The sequence below is a fragment of the Rhopilema esculentum genome, chromosome 15 (genome assembly GCF_057945365.1).
Source record: "Rhopilema esculentum isolate cy_ngs chromosome 15, ASM5794536v1, whole genome shotgun sequence".
NCBI classification, from domain to species: Eukaryota; Metazoa; Cnidaria; class Scyphozoa; order Rhizostomeae; family Rhizostomatidae; genus Rhopilema; species Rhopilema esculentum.
The window spans coordinates 7151324-7174038 of record NC_142829.1 but is presented as its reverse complement, the minus strand read 5'-3'; the positions used below and the strand labels follow the sequence as shown (position 1 = coordinate 7174038).

The 22715-nt window shown below is 36.4% G+C and overlaps 1 protein-coding gene across 4 annotated transcripts in view; it reads left to right on the top strand.

Annotated features, from left to right (window-relative positions):
- LOC135685764 (uncharacterized) overlaps positions 1 to 22715 on the top strand; it is a 79796-nt gene that overhangs the window by 44998 nt on the left and 12083 nt on the right. For all 4 annotated transcript variants that reach the window (XM_065201827.2, XM_065201829.2, XM_065201832.2 and 1 more), the window contains 5 exons: positions 1829 to 1916; positions 3167 to 3244; positions 6799 to 6868; positions 9855 to 10025; positions 18137 to 18254. In XM_065201827.2, coding sequence (XP_065057899.2) covers positions 1829 to 1916; positions 3167 to 3244; positions 6799 to 6868; positions 9855 to 10025; positions 18137 to 18254 — 525 coding nt within the window. The remainder of the gene's footprint in view (positions 1 to 1828; positions 1917 to 3166; positions 3245 to 6798; positions 6869 to 9854; positions 10026 to 18136; positions 18255 to 22715) is intronic.

The window sequence follows — 22715 nt, the reverse complement described above, 5'->3', positions numbered from 1 at the left end:
TTTGAATTCATCTCACCGAGAACAGTGAGAGTATTTTAAAGAACCCAGCACTCGTCTGCCAGTTGCATAATACGTGATTTGAAAGAGGAGGTCAATATCTGTTATTTTTTCGTATTCTTTTATAAAGTATTTTCTCTACTCAGTTTATTTCTATTCATATCTTCTACCTAGTTTAAGAATATGGAGACCTTGAAAATAATAATTTGCAAATTCGACCCAGTTTGGTTTGTGCAAAGCTTGAATATAGATCAAAATAATTAATCTTTGTGCTTACCTTTCAGGGGGAGGGGTTGCGTTTTATAATTCGAAAGCCTTGTAGGTTGTGAAGGCTTGTAAATAGGTTGTAAAGGCTTTATTTGATGATTTATATTGCGAAATTGCACCTTTATTTACAACATCCATTAAAACAACCACGCCTACTCTTCCAGTTGTAATGAGAGACTAGAGTCGTTACGAGAGTACGATTAAAAAGCATTCCAGGATACATTTACCAGGTTATAAAATATTACGACTGGTGGCCAGGTTTGGCAAAAAACTGCACAAAAACTTGCGCAATGGGTAGCAAAGATTTTAGCCACACCTCAAGAGGAAAGGCTCCAACTTGTCTTGTATAGAAGCAGCTACCACAAACCTAACTTAATCTGTTTCTTGCTTTGCTTTCGATGATTGAATTTTATTTCTAGAATTCAGTTTCAGTCATCGGTATTTTGCCAGTTCGGAAAAATTTTGCATTGCCAGTTCGATTCACACACAAAATGCCCTTTTTCAATGTTTGGTCTCTAATCGTGCAAACGGTCAACGGAACAGCTTAAGGTACATGTTTTGGTAGCCGAGAGCCATACGTGGGCGTTTTTATCCAACATGGTATTATAAGGTAAACCAAACATGACAGTAGGAATAAAAAATGAATTTCGTTTTATCCTCCTATAGCACTTGGTTAAATTTGACCTAAGATTTCCATCCCTATTGTGGAGAAAAAGCTAAAAAAATGTCAAAAAATGTCTTTAGGTACGGGGAATAGAAATTATTTTTTAAAGGAAAAAAACTTTGTTTTGGCATGTTTTGAATAAACTTGATTGTGCTAAAGGCTCTGAAACATAGCTACGTTCAGTAGCATTGTCTCCTGGGGACCAGGTTAGACATGCCCCTTCCTATTGTCAAATTCATAGCGTTTGGCGGAAATTTTTCTGTCCTTACATGATTTCAAACTGAGAAAGTGTCAGAGACTTTCAGAAAGTGCCTCATGCCCAACCCCAATAGAATTAAATTGCAATGAGGCCTTGTCCAAATGACTACAGAGTAGTAGTCGGACAAGAGATGCGAGGGTGCCAAAGTTCCTGCAGACAAACGATACCTCAACGCTTAACTTTGACGGGAAACGGGGAGTTACTTAGCTTGATGCACACACACGTAGGCGCTTTCGGTCACAATCTCTGTTACAACGCAAGTTTTCCTATTTGACCTTGGTAATTGCTTCATTAACTAACTGCTTTCGATCATGTAGGCTATATAGGTAGGTGCAAGTGACTGGCTGTCTAGGAATCTACCAAAAATTTCAGTGGTGGAAATCCTGTGATTTAGTATTATAACCGCAAATAAGCAGGGGGTTTAACTAACGCTGTCGATGTTAGACAGGGTGCTGAAATAATGACAACACAAAGTTTATAGGGATGACTTGGAAAATCGCCTTTTTAATGTTATGCATTGGAGCTTGACTTGTGGAATATTTGGGACAAGAATCGAAATTTCCATTTGGCTTGGTTAAATTTAGATCAAATAGTGACTACGTTGCGTATGCTAATTTGGTTTGCTCTCCATGTCTTCACAGGACCATTGAAGAACAACGAGCCATCGAAGGAGGAAGAACTGTCCCAATCAGAATTATTTTCAGAGATACGATCCAGAAAAACAGTGCTGTAAGTATCTGTCCCCATTTGTTTTTTCGCTAAATAATAAAGCAATTGATAGAAGGGAGACATTCAAGGAAATTTTTTCGAAGTTGACGAAACGTTTTTTATTTGTTTTCACCAGCGCCAGTTATAAGTGCCGTAAGGCATCTTTAAGTTTTTAGATGAAGGATCGCATTCTCATATAAATTCTTTTGATTCCTATCAAGGGTGCTACTTTTTCCACTATATTTGATTGTCTGTTTGTTTGTTTGTTTGTCTGTTTTTTCAAGCAATCCAAAAGCAATACCTTGCAAAATTAATTTTTTTCTGATTGAAATGTTACAGAAATATATACACTCATTTTTTATGATCAAGATCTCAAAATTGAAAACAAGCCTCAAAATTGGTCAAAAGTTAAGAGTAATTTTGAACAAAATAATGAAACCCCTTTAAAGAATTCCATCTCGAAAACGAGGAGTTATTTGCCATCTTGGCTTTGACGGCAAATGTCTTGAACACTCACCTTGAGCACAATAGCTAGCCCTTGCACTGCTTGCACCCTAATAATTTAAGAACATATTAAGCATTAAAATAAAGGACAACCAGCCTGAACTTCTCTTTACTGGTTCTCTTAAAAAAGAATGTACGTACTTTTAACATCACAGGCCTTGTGGATATTCTTGAATTTTTCCCTGTAGGCCATTTACAGTTTCGTAAATTCTTTTTGCGATGAAACTTGCTTTCCTAAGAACATTATTTAAATGCACAAAAGTAAATGAATAAATAGATAAACGAATGAATAATTGTCATTTGTAACTTGATCTTTTAACTTGGCATTAATTTTCCACGACCATTAGCCATATATCTTTTTAGAATATGAAAATCGATAGCAATTGAAAGGAAATGAGTAAAATTGTTAAAACATTGAGATTGGAGCTTTTTTATTTGCACCCCAAATGGAAGCACGCCTTTGGTTAAAAGAGGTTTTCAAAAGTCCATAACTTCGCTCTTGTTTTACAAATGTCTTTTTAGGTGTCATCCAGCTGTTCGCTTGTATTTCCTTTCTGTTTCCTAATTTATCGGTAAATCACAACATCTTCCAGTCACGTTTGTCTTGACCTTTCCTGTGCTTGGTGTGCTTAGTCTAAATCCATGCCAATTCGTCGTGCAATTTTTCACCTTTATTTCACGTGACCTTGTTTAAGTGTCTTTCATTTGCTCATCACAAGCTTCACCGATTGACATCCTTACTGACCTTTGCAGTTTTCTTTCCACAGCCATTGTCACTGCCAGTGTCAAATGAAGACGACGTCAAATCTGTAGTCAACATGGCATTGCAGGGTTTTGGCATTGCGGTATGTAGCACAATTTACCTTTCCCATGATTTATCTGTTATTAATTTCATGCATATGTTGCTGGTAAGCTGTGGTGCAACCAACTTTCGAACCTGATTTATCTGATAACTTGACCCTTTCAGGGGCTACTAGTAACGCATAATTATGGGGCCTTTCACAGCTTCTTAATGCTCTCCATCGAATTCTCTTTGAATTCAAATATCATGAAATTTGAAAAAAGATCCAAAATGCTCAATGTTTACCAGAGTGACAAGTAAATATTCTTTTCTTTCAATTCTCGTAAAAGATTCCAGCAAGATTGGTCAAACGAACTAAACAATATTTTGTTATTTGTAAGGGGTTTTTTGGCATTTAACCGTCTGGTTTATTACCATGATTTAGGGAATAAGTTTGATAGCGAACAGACTCTGATTCAAGCGAAGGGCATATCACTTTATAAAAATCTCGTATACATTTGGCGAAAATCCTTTTGTTCTCAAGAAAAATCCCCGAAAAATTCTTAAAAATCTTTTTAGTCAAAAAAATCTCGAACTTAGTCAAAAAAAAGAGTGATTCGCCTCTCATAATCAAGTTATGAAAATTTAGAGAGATTCCAGAATTGGAATTGGTTTTGTCATCCGATTCAGTCATGAATATTCAAGACTTTAGTATTAAATTAGGAGAATTTATGTATCAATGAGCCATTTTGTATCATACCGACTCTTTTTCTCCCAAATAAAGTTTGCCTACACTAGTCTAAAGGCAGTACTAGAAATATTGTTATAAATTTTGAGTAACGAAAAATTTGATAGGTGATATTGGAGGAATGAGTTGCAGTTGTATTTTAAGTCGTCTCAAGTCTACACTGAAACTAGAATCAACAGGACATTTTATGCTTTGAAAACTGCATGCCAGAATCACTGTAGAAACAAAATTGAACGTTTCGTCACAAAGTGTTCCAAAAAGAATTTTTCGTTGATGGTAGTCCCTTTGAGGACACTGTTCCCGGGAAATGCACGAATTGTAGGGTCGGTATTTCAGTGATATTGTTCCTGGTAACTGGTTTATTGCTTTTCGTTTTACAAGGCTATCAAATTGATCGATGCACAAAAAACAAAAGAAGACTTAGTGCTTGTTGTTAGAAAGAATCTTCTGTTAATAAGAATACTATGAATGTTTCCAGCCTCGATATTCTTAAGAAAGTTTTATTTTGAGCCTGAATATCTTCTCAAAGCATTCTTTTTTTCAAATCTGATATGGTTTTAGGGGAACACCGCCTGCTCTTAAACAAAAACCATGTTTTTTGAAAAACCAGATAGATCAATTCTGCGTTTCCCTGCTGCAAAAAACATCCCAAAACATCTGCTAAAAGATGAGACACAAATGTTGAGTCTGGGCAATATTCTTTAATATTCTTAAGAATTGGATGATTCTGATCCTGAATATTCTTATAAACAACATTCCTATGAAAGAAAAAGAGCGTATTTAGTCGACAAAGGTGAAACTATTCGTGCTCGTTTTCTTTTCGGTTGGTGGTGATCAAGTAGAAATAACACGGCCAATGTAAAGCACTCTAAATTAATTTACCTATGGTCAATTTTTCTTCAATATTTTTTATTTAACCAGAAGTCGAAAGACTGTCAGCCCTCAATCGCCGTCTTTGCAATCAGGCCCTGTCTCATTCATGTTGCTAAATATTTGCTTTTCTTGAAATTAATTTAAAAATTAGAATTAAGCCTATAAGTGTAAGCCATTGGTTGTGTCGATGTTGGGTAATCATAGATTATAATTGGCAAGTATTAACATTCCTTTCTGGTTCTATATTTTTAATATCCTAACAGCTCAAACAATTTGGAAAATGATAGGGCATACAAGTACAAACCGGCATTTCCAATTCTTACATCTTTAACTGGGGGGTGGGGTAGGTGTAATAAAGAAAGTTTAGCCACAAATGGTGATCGAGATTTTTCCATTATAGCGTTTAGTTTCTTTTAGTCAAATAATAACAATAATAGTAATAATAATAGCAATGTTTAGACAGGGTATCCTCCTCAATACACGAAGTGCTGTTATCAACGAGGGCGCTGTAATATTTGAGAAAGTCTTGATGCATACTTGAGAATCGTTACACTGCTTACATAACTTTACTGCAATACAAACGACAATCGACCTTTCTATTGAGGGAAGAATGGGGGGCAAAAAGGCCGTCACCATAGTTTAGGCAAGAACAATTTTGAGACCGTCACAATCTTGAAATGGCTGAAAAATTGATCTAGAACATCAATATAGACTTAAGGATGATTCATGACCCTAAGAAATGTTTGCAAGCTTTCTTATATTCCAAACAACAGAAAAACAATTTTGTAGCAAAAACTCTCTTTTTGTTGACAGTAAAGATTCTGCATTTTTACGATTTGGTTTTCTTGGCTTTTCGCATTTCTGAGCTTTTTGATTCTTAAGTTTTTTGGTTTTGTAAGCTTTTTGAATTACCTAGCGAGAAATGATCCACACTTTACAATGGACAGTGACCGTGTCCGTTGTAAGGAAAGTTCTACTGTATGGGCAAATTCCCACAGTCGTCACTGGTCTTGAAGGATTTTAGATAAATTTGAATTTCAGAATGATTTTCCAATTTTCAGTACCTGATCACCTGATATCTTATCAAAGATTACCTACAGGAGAATTAGATACGAGCAAAGATATCATCACCACGAGAAGGCAATTTGTGTCAATTTTATTCATGGGTGGTGAGCTATCGGCCACAATTTGTCATAACAAATTATTGTGGATATCAAGTTAGGTTTGGGTCAATTATTCCTATGCTGGGAGGAAAAATCCAATTCACGCTTGAATCGATAAGAGTTGTTATAAATTTCATTCTTGATAACTTTGAGTTGTTAAGCTGTTTCCAGTAAGGAGCAAGTTTCAGAGGCTAAAAAAGTGACTTGCCGATTGAAATAGTCTTTTGGTGAGTTAGAATGAAAATACGGCATCGAGTTTGAATTTTAAATTAGGAGAGTTGTGGCCATTTTAGAATTTCCAAGTGTATTTTCTTTAATTATAAGCACAATTGTGTTATATTACAGTTTTTTGACATTTTGGTAAGAATACATGCGATATAAGTTTTGTAATGGTTGTTATTATTAAAAAAACTATGTATCTTTTAAAACCTTTGAAATACATAACCAAACAATTTGATAAGATAGTGTATCCTGTATACAGTGCTGTTTGTCAGGCTTATATGATATGTTTTGTATCACAATCATAGCGGTCTTGTCTGAGTAGTTAATCGATAGTACATGATTTTTATAATTAAAATTTTACCCTGATTTGAAGTTTGTCTCATTTTGTATAAAAAAAGAAAGTCACACCTGGAATCTAAAATGTTGTTTCTTAAATGCGGGACACTACTGTATGTCACCTTTTTTACTGTCTCCTTCTTGCTCTTTCATGCAATGGCCAATCAAGCTCTAAATCTATACTTATTCATGTTGCTCCAATAGCAAGTAATCTGTAGCAAGTAATATGTTGCTCCAAAAGAGCCTTTTATTTACTTGCACTGTTTTCCCTTACAGGGGTCTGATGTGAACGACTTTCAACTTTGGGTGGTTTCAGGGAAGGAAAACGCAGCGTATCCATTGATGGGTGAGTTTTTTTGTTTGTAACTAAATCTGCTGTCAGTTTTAATGTGCTGATCTTTATGAACATCGTGTGCTTGCTAGTAGAATTTTGCATCTTCTTAAAATTATATTAAAAGATGGTGAACAGATAACTAGAGAGCCGTGTATTCACCTTAGATATACGAACTGAGTTAAATAAGAAAAAAAATTCTTTGATTCTAAAAAAATGGATGCTGTTACCTAGTTTAAGTCAAGGGTCTCACAAAAGGGGGAGGCGATACGGGGGTGTGGTACCCCAACACTTTGTCCATTGGTACATTAGAGAGATTTGCCGGTCAAAAGAAGCAATATTTGTACTCATCTCTTTGCAACAATTGTGTATCACATATTAACATTTCTGTAGTAGCTGAACTCTCAAAGTATGGCACTAAAGTATGAACTTTGAAACAGACACATCTTTTGACCACATCCTTAAAGAGTGAGAAACGCCCTTTTTGTCAGCAAAAATCATTTCTTTACACCTTCTAAGAATGGCTTCGCCCCTGGTTTAAGTTGACTGCTTGTCTCTTCTTGTCGAGTTTCTTCATATCCAGGTTTCGGTTGCTTATGTCTTCATTATATATATGTTTTCATTATATTGATATGACCTTTATGATCCATGTCCATTGCAGACCTAGCCTTTCCTGATTGTTCCTCTACCATTTTACATTTGTACGTTTCTTACGTCATAAAATTCTTCCTGTGGCTGGGTTATTCCGTACTTAAATTAGCATCTCTTCTTGCAATTAGACGATACCTACATCGGCGTAAATCTGCATTGATTAGCGATTAACAAGAACAGTTTATAGTAGACATTTAGAATTATCCATTTCCCCATTAGCTTTAGCATGATGGGAGGGCTGTTCGACTCTTTGTTTACAAAGGATTTGGTCGTTAATCGCCAATAATCCCTTTTATTAACATTAAAATGACCAGAAAAGTACGTCGCTTCTCAGTTCCATTTTCATTTAGATTACAAGAAAACAAATTGTACTGTATCACCTTTTATGATGGGATACGACATTTGTCCTTCCATCTTATCTTGGTTCGTCATAGGATTTTCTTTTTAATCTTATTAGCACAAGAAACGTGGGTGGTGTCTATCGAGAAACGCACCCTAGTGCTTCAAGCAAAATTTTCCGGAACCACGCAACCTTAGCTAAGAATAAACTTATCGGCATGGCCCCACATCAGTTTTAAAACTAGTCGCTCAGTAGGATGAAAATCCACTCTTCAATCACCTTTATGCCTCCAGCAAAATTCATCTACTTGAATATTCAACCAGCTTTGCTGATACTTGGTTCCAAGAGAAGTTGCGATCATTTCATATCATCAATCAAAGTCATACTGGAGTACCAAAAGCTGCTTAAATTCTGAACGTTTAAATCACCTTTAAAGTACGATTACCTTAAATTGCATGGAAGCTTGTTTATCTGAAAGAATGCAGGGAAAAACCATGTTATTCTCATTTTCATGTAAGAGCTTTCGACTGGTTCAGGGCATACAATGTTCTTAGATTTTAAAAAGACGCTAAAAAATTCTAAATATGTTCTTACTTCTAAGTTATATAAAGCCTTCATGTTCTTCGTACCATTATACAAAATTTAGTTCAAAAATTGAAAAAGTAAAATTTTGGAAAGATAGTAAAAATACAAACCTTCCAGAACGAAATCCAAATACAATTTCATCCACGTAATGTAGCATTCACATCGCTGAAATCTATAAGATGTACTTAGTAACTGGCCCAACTTAACTATTTCCTACTTTAGTACTGGTTTACTATTTCTATGGATTCGGCTCTTGTAGGCTATGTTCTTATGATAATACATGTACGAGCTACGTTTTACGTAGTGAACGTCTTTAATGTTAAGATTCCTTCAATAGCTGTTCATAGTTGATCACTTTAATCCGGTTGTTCAAGGCATGTTGTTAATGGACAGCTTCAGTTCTCCGAGCATAACAACACAATACAACGCAACAGAAGCATGACGTAAGTGTAACATAACATAACATAACATAACATAACATAACATAACATAACATAACATAACATAACATAACACAAGCATATCACAAGTATAACACAGGCACAATATAAGCATAAGTAGCATGACATGATATAGCACATTGCATGGCATTACATGACATAACACACGACATAACACAGAACATAATACAGAACATAAAATAACGTAAACGATAAGTATTTTCCACATAGAATATTTCATAAAACCCTTACATGGAAAATATAAACAAATCATATAGCACATTGACTGGAAAAGGTATTACCGCCAAAAAATATTAAAATAGGAAAATATTAAACGGACTCGATTGCATTGACAGCAGGCTGGTTGATCATAAGTTCCTAAAAACAATCAAGGCCAGGGTTCATTTCAGGAAACAAGAAGACAGAGCGATTACTGCCCTGGTGGTTACCCACAACCATTAAATAAAAGGAGATTGTAGAGCAATACCTTGCATTCCCATAATCGATGAGTTACTAGGTCATTTATTCCAACTTTTTGTTTTGTTTTGCTTATATATTTAGAATTAAACTCGATTACTTTGACAGTCGAACCTTGCAATTTGTTACATCCATGATATTCATTAGATCAGCGGCCATTGTAACTAACTACCCATCTGCCTTTGCGGTCACGCAACTATGCGATCAACTTCGATTGTTTGCTAGTGTTCACTAATGTTTGCTAGTGTTCGCTATACGTGGAAGTAATGAAAATAAATAAATCCATTCCCAGGGATTTTCTTTAAGTGTGTTATTTTGTTAATAATTCCAATATTTTCAAGTTAAGCTAGGTATAACCCTGTAATTCTTGTATCCACCAATTTATTTCGCTACATAGATTTCTCATATCAACTCCGACTGTTTCCATCGCTCTTACTATGCTTTTTTTATAAACCGTGGCTATGATTTAGATTTTCTATTATCAAGTTCGCTATTTCCAAATTTCCAGGTCATGAAATACCTTTCTGCATAAAGATGAATCACATTCGACAAGCGAGCTGCAATGTCGATTCGCCTGTCACTGAACGCACTGAGTTTGATCCAGAACAAGTGCATTCAAGATCAAAGTGTGAGTTTATATTGAAGAAAAAGAAGAACTCGACTGGTCGCCTTGATGTTGGTGAGTTTGCTTTCATCATTATGGTTAAATTTGTTAGTAAGTTGTATGACAATGGCATTTAGAATGTGGATGTTTAGAACCATCCTGTTTTTCACAGCAACAGCTTTTCCAATAAAGCAATACGCTCTCTGTTACAGAACAGTAGACAATTGTCTTCGTTAGTTTTATACTTGTATGCCAGAAGGAAAGGAGGCTAAATACCTACAACGCAAAACAGCCCGAATTGTTTGGAACGCGAGAGGTCTACAATAACCCAAGATGATCGAGCTCTTCCGATAACCCGAGATGGTCAAGCTTGTTCCAATAACATTGAAAGGTTTAAGAAGCTTTTGAGCAGGGCTTTAATAAGGTATTCGTACCGTGGTTTATCCGTGTCCCTGGAATCCTGATATACTTGCTTACACCTTGTAAAAAAGCAATTTTTAGGTACATGTTCACATTCTGGGATGACGTGACCTGTTTTATTTAATATAAAACACAAGGCTATAATGCATGATCTTAGTGACCCCAGCATGGCGTCCGCATTGTCAAACCATAAGTCATAAACAAATAAATGTCACTCCAGTGACATTTGATTATCTGCTGATACGGCTGTAATCAAAGATGATCCTAATCTGTTGCCATGGGCAATTTTTAGTCAACAAATGGTATGCTAAGCACACCAGACTAACAACTGAGAAAGCTCTCTTTGTGCAGCTTCAGGAACTGTTTCAACATGAAAGTAATTCTACGATTAAAAATTTAAGCAGGAGAAAAATGTTCGAGAATGGGAATTCTTTCGACTCAAAATTCTTTGCTTAACATGAATACATATTTTGAAATATAGCTACAAATTAGCTACAATATAGCTACAAACTTTTTGAAAATGAATATTTTCTACATTTGATTTCCGAAAACATTGACATGAATTTGTAGGAGTGCAGTGGATGGAGTAAATGTGCTGAAAATGATTTTCAAACACTTAAGAAACAGTTTTATATGGATTAAAACAAGTGTTTATAGTGTTAATTGCTTAAATAAGTTTTGATATGTAACTTTGTATTCAGGCCCCCTTTCCGAGATTAAGGAACAGCACTCAGTTTCCGCCCTTTCGGCAATACAGAAATTTTTTTGGGTGTCGACAAAACTTTTATAAGCACTTTATAATGAAAACGGTTCGCTCCTCATGTCCCAATAATTTTTCATTTCAAATGATAGCTTACAGTCGAGTATAGTATGTTTAATAGTGCTTGTAGTTGCCTATACATACCATTGTATGTATGTATACTATACATATCTTGTTTCGCTCACGCAAAAACATACCATGAAATCAAGAACGGGATCACAAGGTTGAAAAAATTCTTCGTTGCATTATTCTCATTAAGCATCTGAAGGCATCAGGCGCCATAAATGATTCTAACATTTCTTTTTTAAGCTAGATTTGAAAAACTTTCGCATTGTCGCCACCCAAGCCGATAAGAAATTAAGTAATCTCACTTTCCTGTCGTTGTGAATTGATAAAAATGCCATTTTTATCAGCACTGCCTTTGGGCTGTTAGTATAATGGTCTGAATTTGCAAAAGCACTCCTGAGCGGCTAAGCATCATCAGGTATTTCCGCAAATCAACATACTCAAGGCATTCTACAGTGCCAATTATTGCTATCAAACTCTATAGTCGAAGTACAGGCATCTTGATGCTTCAAGGACCCTAATCTATCATCGGATTCCTCGCGTCTGTTCACGGCTTGAGAATATCAGTAAACATGTTTTAAAATCTTACACCATACAGTAAAATTGGATCAAAATTCGTATTAGGGGAGAGGGGTGAAATGGGGGAGCGAAGCATCTGTCACTTCCCAGTCAATTCTCTGTTATAACAGTTCTCGAGGATCTTTGCAATTATTAATGGCTCCCTTTCGTCGCCTCTCTCATTAATGAAGGAGATGCATAATTTGTACGCCTTATTCTTTGTGCTTTCGTTATAATTTGTAAAAGATGCACTTTGGCTCAACCTTTTTTGTTTTGGTATGATGAAAATTACTGTATGTAGCTTTCACTCCCTAGCTATTCAAAATATTATTAAGAGTAGAACTCTTTGATAAGCCATCGACCTTTTATGCGTAATATTCGCAACGGCGGTTTAATCAATGCCTAATGATGACGAAGGTCGCTTGCCTCATAATAGCCTTTTTAGGTGTAACTTCCTTTGATTCGTCATATACCACTCCCTAACGAGCAAACCATACGTTCAGATTCCGGTTTATTTGACTATTACTAGAGCGGCTGATTCAAGTCTCTTATACCTTCCCAATACTTAACAATTTATCATTTTGTCTCCTGACCCCATTCTTCTTCACTCCTACTATGTTCAATTTACTACAAGGCCACAGTGACGTAGCAATCCTAGCATTGAATTAAAACGAGGAAGTGCTTACAATGCTGGCAACCGTTGCAAGCATGTGATCTCATGAATACTGGCTCTAGTCCCTCGATGAAAAGACCCTTGTCTAATCCGTAGAAGTGCCGCAAGGATAGGTTCTTAAACCCTTACTTTTCGCAAATGACTCCTCATTAGAATTGCTTAAAGTAGATTATCATACTGCTGAAAAAAAAATTCTCTAATGACCTCTACAAATATCATTCATAAGGTATTACAACTGTTTAAAGGCACTGTTTTTTTAATGCTCTCTTACGTAAACACTGCAGATCATTTGGGGAATATGGACCTTCCTTTTATCTTCACAGTGAATATTTTGAAGCTCTATGGTTTTGATTGTAAGCTGCCTTTTTGCGTTGAAGAAATTGCCTTCCAATTTCTTTTCTGTAGTTCTTATACCACTCTATCTGGCACATTTTTCTCATACTTTTAGCAGGCAATGCTCGAATCGGAAGTTAGTTAATTCATTTGCGAATGCATAAATAGATTGGGTCTTTGAATGTGCATATTACAACTCAAGCTATCTTCCAAACATTTTATGTTATAAGTCAAATGTTTTTGCACATAAAGACAAAACAATTATACAAATATCTATTTCGTGTGTTTCACTACCAATATTGCCACCTTCGATTGTGCCAGGCACAAATCTCGTGTCAATCTACATTTTATACGGACTATTTAAGCTATGTTCACAGCACCTTACAATCTGCGCCGGGTATTTCGCAGACATAAAAACCAGATTTTTTCTAACTCGGTGACAAACGCTTAGTCCCTACCCTACAATGAAAATTTTGGAAATTCCTTGCTTTCTAAGTTGGATGCAAACTATTCAAGTAAAGTTGCAAGTCGTATTTTTCTGGTGAAGTAAAGAAAAGAAAAATATCATATTAAAGAAAGAATCACCAGTCGTGACCATTGCTAGTTCTCCGACCCGTTTGAAGCAAAAGGCAGGATGTAAGTGAGCATATTAATTCATTTGGGTCTCTTTCCAAAGAAATCTAACAGATCAGGTTGCGGGGAGAACTCATTAATCTCAGGCACTGTAGTTAGGCCTTATTGCGTAAGTTCATTTGCTTGGTGTAATCGCTGAACCATTATCCTCTCTCTATACACTGTACAAATTTTTGTGGATGGTCCACTGCTATCGAGGTGTAGCAAATCACACAGACTCCTTATCGTTATAATTGGCTTTGAGATAAGCCGTTTCTATAGACTACAATACCTTGATTGCCACAATTTCCGCACATTGGCTTAATGTCATATCATTCTGAAATATTTTATCATGAGCAGTATCTTCGTACTTCTATTCGCAAGTTCTTTGTTATCCTGGTTAGCGTTCGCGAGGCCATTATGTTGAACATTCAGAGAACACCACACCCTTAATATCCATCATGTTTGCACAGAGTGCAGAACGGGTTGGATTTTTAGACTCTTGCATTTTCCTATCATACACTTTGGGTTTGGGACCCTGACACTATTCGGTATGAATTGCAATCTTGTGATAGTAATTGGATGAAACCATTCACCAAGATATCAAAGTCCGATAATACACTTCATTTTACTCACTCGTGGTTTGAAACCCTGAACATAAATGGGTATCAACTTGAGTCATATGACGAAGACTAGATGAAATACTCTAGATTTTCATCAGGATTTCTAAAAAGATACAGCACCATTACTTGAGAAAGCACCATTCTTTACTTTCATTTCCCCTGCCAATCGCATACCGTTTTTCATATTTGATTTTTTCCTCCTCCTCCTCCTCTTCCTCCCCATTATTTCATTTACCCATCATGTTCTTCTTCAACAACTAACACTAAAGGAACCTAAAAGGCTGGCGGGACTGCCTAGTTTTAGCGTAGACTACCACTGACAACCATTAGCAGCCATGTCGATTCTCAAAACCACCAGTTTTGCTTCATTTCGCCTCTTTGATTCCATATTCAATTGATATCTAAAGAATCTAGAATGAATCTCTTCGCGGTTGTTTTAGTAGCGATAGCCAAATTGGGTCATGATGAATGTCCAAATTAGGTCAAATATCCACATCAAGTAAGGAAAGCCAAACGTCAAAAAATGTCTTTGAAAACGGCCACGGTTAATATCTTGTGAGACATCATGCCAACTACTGGTTGGTTGTGCAAATTGATAACTACTACCATCATAATTTATAATTTATATTGTGATTTTTGTAATCAACGTCTACAACTTTGATCTCTTTTACTATCTTTTTATTACTCCTCAAATCTAGCTTATATTTAATTTTTGCTTTTGGTTTGATTTATGCATGAAGAATTTGTTTTTAAATCCTATTAATCATACTTGTAGCACAAACATTAATTCTTGCGGATTTTTCTTTTATCTATTTCTTTCTTTTCTTTATCCGCTGTTCTTTGCCATCCTGAATTGCATTGCTTGTTTTGAACTTCAATTTTCAGTTCTCGGATAATGGCCTAATATAAGAATGTTTTTGTACTTGCACATAATGTGCGTATAACTGTATCTCTAAACCATATTTTGATTTTTACTCTTTTTGCCACTTGTCGTCATGTTTGTCGCGGCTCTTTGGCGATAAGCTAGTTGTAAGTCCCTGGCTGATGTACCCAAGGTGATAAATCCTTATTTCCAATTCCTAATGCGCTTTACAATTAACCTTACAATTATTTGCGAAATGATTATCTCAATGATATAAATTATAATCACCGAAAAGAGACTTAAGGTGGGGCAATTTAAGATTTAGAATCAAAGCCTATCCTAATTACTGTTTACTATGTTCGATCTATGGGCAGAATCTTGAACTTAAGGCGGAGTAATTATGGATTGGGAAATTTAGCCTGTGTGAATCAAGTTATTCGCTCCAAGGGATCTTTGATGGACCACATCAAGGTGTTCTCCTGTATTTTGCGGAACACTCTTCCTATTTGCTCTATTTTATGGTGTTAAGAACGAGGAAAAATTCACCTTTGAAAATAAATTCACCTATTGTTTTAAAAAAACAATAGGATTTCCATCGAAGGTGTAGAAGATTTCCATGGTTTGATTTGCCCCTCGATTTAGAACGTAGAGCCCAATAGACGATCGCTATGAGAGCTGTCTGTTGACTTTCCTTGGTTTTATTTTTCCAATGCAGTTGGCCGTTTTCAGAAAGGCACTTCTAACTGTGTTCGCACGAAGTTACATTGAGAAAGACCAGACATAGTAAGGTTTTTCAAGATTGAGAATCAATCAGAACCACTATCTATCACTGATATCAGCTTAACTTTGCTTCACTTTGTTCCGTTAATTGTCCCTCAACTTTCACATTCTGATATCATTATGCTATGGAAAGCAGAAGGTATCTGTTTGTTCAATCACAAAACCTTATCAAGTACAGAGCGTCAACTTTACGGTGTCTTCTAGTGTTCCACGAATTTCAGGTTGTCAAGGAGGCTTGGAAAGTTTTTCTACGATTTGAGGCTTTCTTGATGGGAAAACCCAGATTACTGCTGTCCGTTTGTTCTTGGTTGTCTCTTCTGGATAGTTCTTCGTTTCATTTTAACCATTTAGTTTGTGGTTTGCTAGAGATTGGCTGCCAATTCGAAACAGCATCTGGGAAAACATACATCATGAAAATCTGAAAGGTTAATCGGTCTCAAGACGCACCTTCGTAATCCTCAAACGGTTGTGTGCGGATTTAACTTTGCCATCGCGATTCGAGTTTTTCGTGTTAAAAGATGCTCCCACGTTTTCATAATCGATAATTGTTTGTTAGAATGCATCGTGAAGTTATAAATTCATATGGTATTTAACAATGGATTGTTGATATTGATGCATCAGCTTTGGTGTTGCCTCAGCTCGCATGCATTTGGACTTCTTTTACAAGCAAATTGTGTCCCAACCGCAGTATATATCCAAATTGAAAACGAAGGCTATTTAGTACAAAGGAAATGTCGCGCAGGGCGAGGAAATCATCGTTTTCAAGCCTGTCGTGTCTACCTCTATCTATCAGCGATACTGCCCTGAGCGGCTATGTGCACAAAGATTTCTATTTCAGTGAGGGTAAGTTCATTTGCCATTTAGCCCTCATTTTTCATTTTCTACCCAAGGTACCATCACGATAGGCCTAACCTACAGTAAACGATTAATACACGAATACCCTATAGACTATCGAGTGATTTTTGGGTATACAGAATTATTTTGTTTCGTGACCTTGGCGTTAGATAAATATATTTAAATTTTTCAACATTTTTCCAACACTAAACCGAAAACGCTGCCTCGTTGCTTCATTTTCACTCTCTCTTCATCTTCTGTTGTTTTTTGCAACTTTAAAGACACGTGGAGGTTTACTTCTATCAGCGCCAGTAACTAAAGCGAAGAGTTTCTTTTTTAACTTTGAATACATATCAGATGCACCATGATTCCTGCCTAGAGCGACTTTGCCTTTGTTTCATTGTTGTTTCATTGTTTTTGTATCTTGTTTTGATCGTTATCGCTTTGAGTATTTTAAGAACAATGCGACTGCTGAGTCGCAGGCAGTATCAGCTCATAATATGCTTGCAAGAAGCGAAATATGGGAAGCATCCCTTCCAAAAAACGGTGACCAGCCATTTGCCCACTCTTTTGACGTTTGGTTTGCTGCATTTTAATGGATTTTTTAATTTGGCCAATTTGTGTTTTTTCTGTCAAAGTGAAGGGCTTGTAAGAACGGAATCTTCAAATTATACTTGCAAAGATAGGGTGCCCTCATAGCAAGTTGTACTTACATAGGGTCCTTACTTTAGCTCGAGAGTAAAACTTGTCAGGGCTCGTTCATTAAGCCGTTTACGTATGTTTTTCTTTTCTTTAAAAACGCTTTGATCAAGGATAAATCTTGTACCATCTTTTGATTGATCATAACCTTATTTACCACGATTTTCATTGCTTGTGTAATAAGATCGAAGAAATGAATGGATTTCCGTATTAACGCGATTATAAAAGGACCGGTCTTTCTGTCCAAAGTTTGGTCAGCCTTGGAATTAACAGTAACAGCTCTTTCTTTTAGTTTTATTTCAGTTGTTGCGTAGAATAAAGGATATGGTTTGGGCCTGAATGAAAATATACATAATATTGTAAACTAATTTTTGTGTGATTTTCAAGAAATTAAAAGCTGTGGTAACACGAGGCAGATCCGCGCCACCGCGAATAGACACTGTAGAGAAACACCGATGAATAACATAGTGAGCATGAATCGCTCTTATCCGAAACAATAAGAGACAATTTATCCGTAAATCAATCCATCTGACAATCAGGTCTTTATACAGTATTAATTTAAACATTTACAAACATACAAACAGCGCTGAAGGATACTTATAACTCATGTCGTACATGGTTTGAAATCCGTGAAGTGAACCTCGAGTACTTGAAAAGAAGCCCCGAAAAATCCAATATTCTATACCAACGCATCTGTTACTTAACATCTTATAGCACCATGATAAACTGAAGAAATTTAAGTTCTGAACCATATAATTGCTAAGTAGCCATTGTATTCAATTAATATTTATACGAAATTCTGACCAAAGCCAATGTATACGAATTTCATGTCCTAGAATTTCTTTGTATTAAACAATTACTCTTGCTGCTTCATATTTGATGAAATTTCCTCCCCCTATTACAATCTACAGGCAACACCATTAACTAGTTATATCGTCTCTGACTTATGCTCATTTTTTGTCACAGATTCGCCTAATAGCCAAAAAAGATGGAAAAGCCCCATGAAATCTCCTATCATAAACTGGGCACTACACAAGAAACCCCAGAAGCAGAACTCAATCGAAGAACGTTTTCAACAAGGAAGGTGAGTTTCCATCATTTGTTTTTCGACAAAACCAGAAAACCATAATGAATGAATTTTGTCGTTTGCGAATCACCTGTTATATCTAAAGTCATAATTTAGAACATGCTTCTTATTACATATTTACTGGCTGATAGAATGTTGATACCCCATCACCACAAAAATCCACAAGCGACACCTTTAAATCATGTTTCATCACCTCACATGTTCTCTTTGCCTTAACGTAACCTCAAGCTCGGTTCATAGTGAAATGCTTGAGAACCTCTGCATCATTTCTTTCTTTCACATTAAGGTATTGATCGGTTGAATTCTTTCGTTTTGAACTTACTGACAGCAACTACCTTTAGATGTTGATGTAGAGCGAGTGGGGTAATTAGTATTGGGGACCACATGGCTCATTCTAAACGCCAATTTCTCACATTTTTTTCTATATTAATACTATGATTGTGGAGACAAACAAGCTCACTTCTATGAGCCAACCGCCTTTTACTGTTTAAGAGAACGTGCACACTGTCATCTTTTCTTGAAGAGAAGGTGTTAACTTTACAGGAAGGATATCGTCTCTATACATCGGTAATAGGTGGGTCACACAACACCCCTCCTTGTTGGACATGAGAGAATGATGATTGAAATCAATTTTTACTGCCATAAAAGGGAAATTCTCATTTGACAGAAGCCCTTTTTTATGGTCCTCTCAGCTTGTTTATCTTCCTCTAAACCATGACACATAATAGCCTTCGCTTCATTTTCCGTAAAGAAACTATTTCATGAATGTTTACAGCTTTCTCTTTTTTCCTTATTTGCATTGTCATGCTCCCCAGTCTTTCAAAGGCTGCTCTTTATATGAATTCGTGCAGGAAATGCCGTTCATAGTGTATTTCAGTGCCAAACGTAAATGTCAGCATGCATTAAAATTCATTACTTACATGGGTCAAGACTTGTCACTTCGTTATAACATTTAATCGAGTTTTTGGATCTTTGCGGTTATTTTGTCCTTCAATACCCCAAGTTGACGCTTGCGTGCTTTGTACTTCCTAACTTAATTTGCGGGGAATCAGAAATATTACCAAGAGCGTTTCGAATTTATAATAGGCCTTATATGAGTCAGGAATTCTTATATGAATCAAAGGAGAATATTTCTTTTCATCCAGTCTCTTGACGCGCTTTCCTCACCTCATTTGAAGTGGAGACCTTGATTGAAATACATTGTTAATGTATTTGAAATGTCAAGCAATCCCATAACGGACTTTTGTCAAACTAAGATGTCAGATATTGCCTTACATTAGTCAAGGCCATATTAAACTGTCATGCAACTAGATCTCGACAATCTAGGTCACTGCAAACGTGCCATTGTCGAGTCTGTCTGTGCTAAATGATGCCTTAGGCCCCCGTTGAAGCTGTTTTTTCAAGATGGTTACTTTCCTGTATAATTTTTTTTTAAAAACCCTTTCAGATACTTTGAATTAGTAACTAGATCGTTGCGTTACCAATTTCCAGCTTACGATGAAGTGTTGTTCTGTCTGAAGGAATGCAGCATGCGAATTCTCAGCATTATTGTAGAGTTTCGTGTCATAAGAGCTGTTTCTTTAAACGTGTCACGCGAAAAGTTGCTCCCAGGCTCGTCAATCCGTGACCAAATGAATACCAGAAAGAAATAACTGGTCATTGTTACAAAGAATCTTAATCAAATAAGCACAGTTCAAACATGGATTATGCTACCCTCAGATAGTTTATCCTGTAAGTCAGTTCCAGATTTTGTGTTATTACTGTGCCTCATGTCACGCAAGCATCTTCGCTTGACAGATTTTCTACTAAATCTTTGACGGAATTCACCATTTGGTGACCCAGATAAAACATTTCATCTTTGTTTGTTATTGCATCTTCTAACTTACACTTCTCTTTCTAAAGTATTCTTCTCTTAAAATTTTTTTTGAATTGATAAACCAAATTTTCACGATTGCTCCATCTTAATTCGTTTTTATCTTTTCCTGTTTACTTTCCTTGTCTCCCATCGAGTTCAACCAACAATCATTGTTAATCACTAGTGATGTTTCTCTCTAGCTTAGATAGCCAGCATTCTACATCATCGCATCACAAACAGTAATCATTGCTACTCACAGCGCGCAATCACTAATCACATACAATTTAACTTAATGTCTGGGAAATTATTTGAGATGCCCGCAGTTTATCATGTCAGTCTTGAAGTAAAATATGAGGATTCTCTATTTGTTAGACAAATACATTGATTGCTCTGAACTTTTTGCAGTCACTAAATTCATTAAAGCCTTTTACAGACGTGCTTATGGTAAAAGCTGTAAACACGTGAACGCCATTCCAGTGGTTTTTCAATGACAAAAAAAACGCTTGCATGGTATTGTTAAAAGTAAACATTATGTACCAGGTACAAATGTAGGGTTATGTTATCATTTCGTCAACTGCTAATATGCTGATAATAAACTGGTAAAGTTTTGTTAACGATGGATGTTGGTATGGCAAGATACAGCTGATGGGTGTGGACTGGAATAGTATTTTAGCAGGTCATTTCAACTATGAGTGGCACTTTTTCAACGTTTGTTAGTATGTTTTCTTTTCTTTGGCGCTACTTTGGGTGCTGTTTCTTGTTGGCATTTAAATCGGCAAACCTGCATGGCAATTCTGTTGCAAGCTACAACTTCTGAATATGAGTAGATCAGTGTGATATAGCACAGATTCCATTAGGCTTCCGTATGCGTTCTGTAATTTTGCAACTTATGCAATTGTTGCGAAATTAAACAGGGCGGAAAGGCGGATAGCACCGATTCATGGAAATGATTCGCTCATGGTATCCTACGAATCTTAAAAAGATAGAAATCTTGAAAGTTAAAGAGATACAAATCTTAGAAAAGAGTCGGAACTTTTGATGTTTGCTCGCCAGAGGGAAATTGAGGATTTGTGGTTGCATGTTGAAAAACTAAAACTCTTTAATCGGTTTACGCAGATCTACCATAACTCTTTTACAAACATTTTTTCATAGGCTAATGATATTTTATGTACGTGCCTTTGTTGTGATGCAACAGCTGACCGCTACTCTTACGCCTCTCCTTGCAACTTCAGTAGCGCTCTCCCTAACTCCCCATAAACTTCTGTTTAAAGCAGTCAGGGAGAGCCCCCTTTTGAGACCCTCTCTGAACGTAATCCTCGCATTCTCTGTTTCAAGGTACATGCAGCTTGAAAATCGTTCGCGTCACTGCGGCCACTTGTCTAATTTGTAATTGCTTCTTCACATTGTTATTACTGTCTTGTTGTAAGGGCAAATCCAATGAGCTAATTTCAAAACCAAAGCCTATGATGATCAAATCGGTAGACTGTCAAAGGACCAGAACGATAATCTCATCCCAGTGGAGTCGCCTACAATTAGAATATTGGCAGCCGCCTCTTTTCCGTACTCAATACCCCCTTTTCTTACTATTCTCTTCAAAGCCTCCTGGGTCTTTGGTTTGTTAGTCAACTGGTTACACCTTCTGTATGAATGCTTCTTTTAAAGCAGCTAATCCTAACTTTACCCGTTGACAACATTTGGGTAGCAGTAGATGATTGCCTGACTATGATGGTGATGACTGAAACACTTGTGCTCTATTGCGTTGCGTTGCGATGGTACTCAATTAATGACCAAAAGGTCATTTGCAGTTTTTCCCTCTTGGACCCGTGCATAACGTTACTACTAACAATCGCTGCACACTCCCTGTTTTTAGTAAGGCTGTTTCTCGTTCCTTCGATGCCTAGATACCATTTGATTATATTATGCAGAATAAGATGTTTATATGTTAACAAGACCTAAACCTGGCCATGGCAATAAATGTTATTGCATCTGTATTGTTTTATATCCTATCGTATGGCTAAAAAATATTATTATTCATGCATTCACTGGATCTCTTTTTTGAAAGGCAAAATATCGTCGTCCTTGACTTTCCTCTTAATGAAAACTGTCAGTGGCATTCTTGAATCTGTCTACAATATGAGATTTAACAAAATGAGCGCCTTGTAACGGTACTTCACGTAGTCACAATTAGCATTTAAAGGCGAAATAAGTCATCGTTTGGTCATAATTTGAGGTCCAAAAGCTGTCTCTTCAGCTGATCTGCACTCGTGGTAGAATCATCAGTCCCATGCTAAACGCATTCAAACAATTATGAAAGGGATTCTTTGTGTCTGCTCCAGGAATTAGCGGCAGTAACTTCTTTCAGAATCGTTCTAACTTCTATCAGAGTCGCTTGAAATTTATTTCAGATCTCCGACAGTAATCACTTTTTTATGAATGCTGGTTATGTTTCCTTCTTTCACGCGCTTTTTCCTTGTTGCAGTACTTGTTCTTTCTCGAAAGTTCCTACGTTGTGACAGATCCAGCACTTCTTCAGCAACCAAAGCGATACGCGCGAAGAATTGAACAAGGGCTCAGTTTTTTTGGTGACGTTTTTAGCAGTGTTT